Source organism: Rhagoletis zephyria, unplaced genomic scaffold (genome assembly GCF_001687245.7).
Source record: "Rhagoletis zephyria isolate East Lansing unplaced genomic scaffold, Rhagoletis_zephyria_1.1 Rzeph_scaffold_68774, whole genome shotgun sequence".
NCBI classification, from domain to species: domain Eukaryota; kingdom Metazoa; phylum Arthropoda; class Insecta; order Diptera; family Tephritidae; genus Rhagoletis; species Rhagoletis zephyria.
Window position 1 is genome coordinate 40 of NW_016225825.1, and position 1,323 is coordinate 1,362.

Genomic DNA, 1,323 nt, shown 5'->3' on the forward strand with positions numbered 1-1,323 from the left:
TACACTCACAAGCAGCCCTGCTACGTGCGAGCACAGCCCGCGATGAGTGCAAGTGAGATGCATATAACCGTGCTGTCGCACGAACGAGTGGAACATGTTGGATGCGAGATACTTTGGCAATTGAACAATCTCGAATTGGTCGGCCATTAATGTGCGGAAGAACGTAAATTTTTTCATTCGTATTTTGAACGTTTAAAAGGGAAGTTGTGTTTTCTCCGTTTCGTAGTGATTTTTACACACACACACTAATGTGTACATTTATATGTGTGCGTGTGTGTATCTAATATTTTTTTATAATTGGCGCGTAGCAATGGAAGAGAAAATCTTAAATTACATTAGAAATTACAAAAGCGCCAAGTGACTAACTAAAGGAAATTGCAGTACCTACATACATACATACATACATACATAGTAAACGTTAAAGAACAAAGAAGTCGCGACAGAAAAATTGCATTGAGTACAGTGTAAGCGCAAAATAAAATGTATAATTAAAATACAAAAAATATGTACAAAGTGAGAATTTTCCACCACGACCATTGAAAAACGCCAAAGTACGTCCATATTACATACTACATACATATGTATGTACATATCTACATACTAGCATCAAGTGACAAAGCTTAATATACTTCAATAGAAAAAAATCAATAAAAGAAAAACGAGGAAAGTAAGAAAATTTTTCAAAAAATCACATACAGTGAAAATACATTTACATATACGTACATATACGTGTAATAATAAGCGCATTACATGCATGCTTTATCAACGTAATATCGAAAGAGAAAAAATCGCATACAAATCCATAGTCGAAATGGCACCCTGCCAAGTGCATCCAGTTATAATTCATACGAGCAGCAGTGCCGTCAGCGCTAGAACTGCTCCGGTGCGTCCCACTGGCAGTGTGCGCCGAAATCTCTTCGGTCAGCCGGATCAACGCGAAATGGTGCGCACTTTCGACAATGAAAATGCACGTCAACGCAAACGTTTGGATAATTACAAAATTATTGAACCCATAGCGCAAAGCAAAGAAATCAACACCAATAAGGAGACGGAGCCTAGCAATGAATCTTTCCCTGGTTTGATCGCCAAGGAGTTGGAGGCACACGAAAAGGAAACGCAAAAACAAAATTTAAAACAAAAGAGTAGTGGCGAAGCGTCGTCGTCGTCGTCGTCGTCGTCGTCGCTGAGTCAACGCCAGGAGCAGATTGAGATGACACCAACATTGTCGACAAAGGCTAAATTAAGAACGCTCCACACTAACAGTCGCGCCAACAGCGATGCGGCCACCGAAGATACGCGCTACAGGCCTTACATCAAACAGAC

The 1,323-nt window shown here is 40.1% G+C and overlaps 1 protein-coding gene across 1 annotated transcript; it reads left to right on the forward strand.

Moving 5' to 3' along the window:
* Positions 1-211: 211 nt before the first annotated feature.
* LOC108356996 (uncharacterized) lies at positions 212-1,318 on the forward strand (the record flags this gene model as incomplete). The annotated part of the gene is made up of 1 exon (XM_017608091.1): positions 212-1,318. A coding segment is annotated over exon 1 (564 nt), but the record flags the coding sequence as incomplete, so codon positions are not given.
* Between the last annotated feature and the right edge of the window lie 5 nt (positions 1,319-1,323).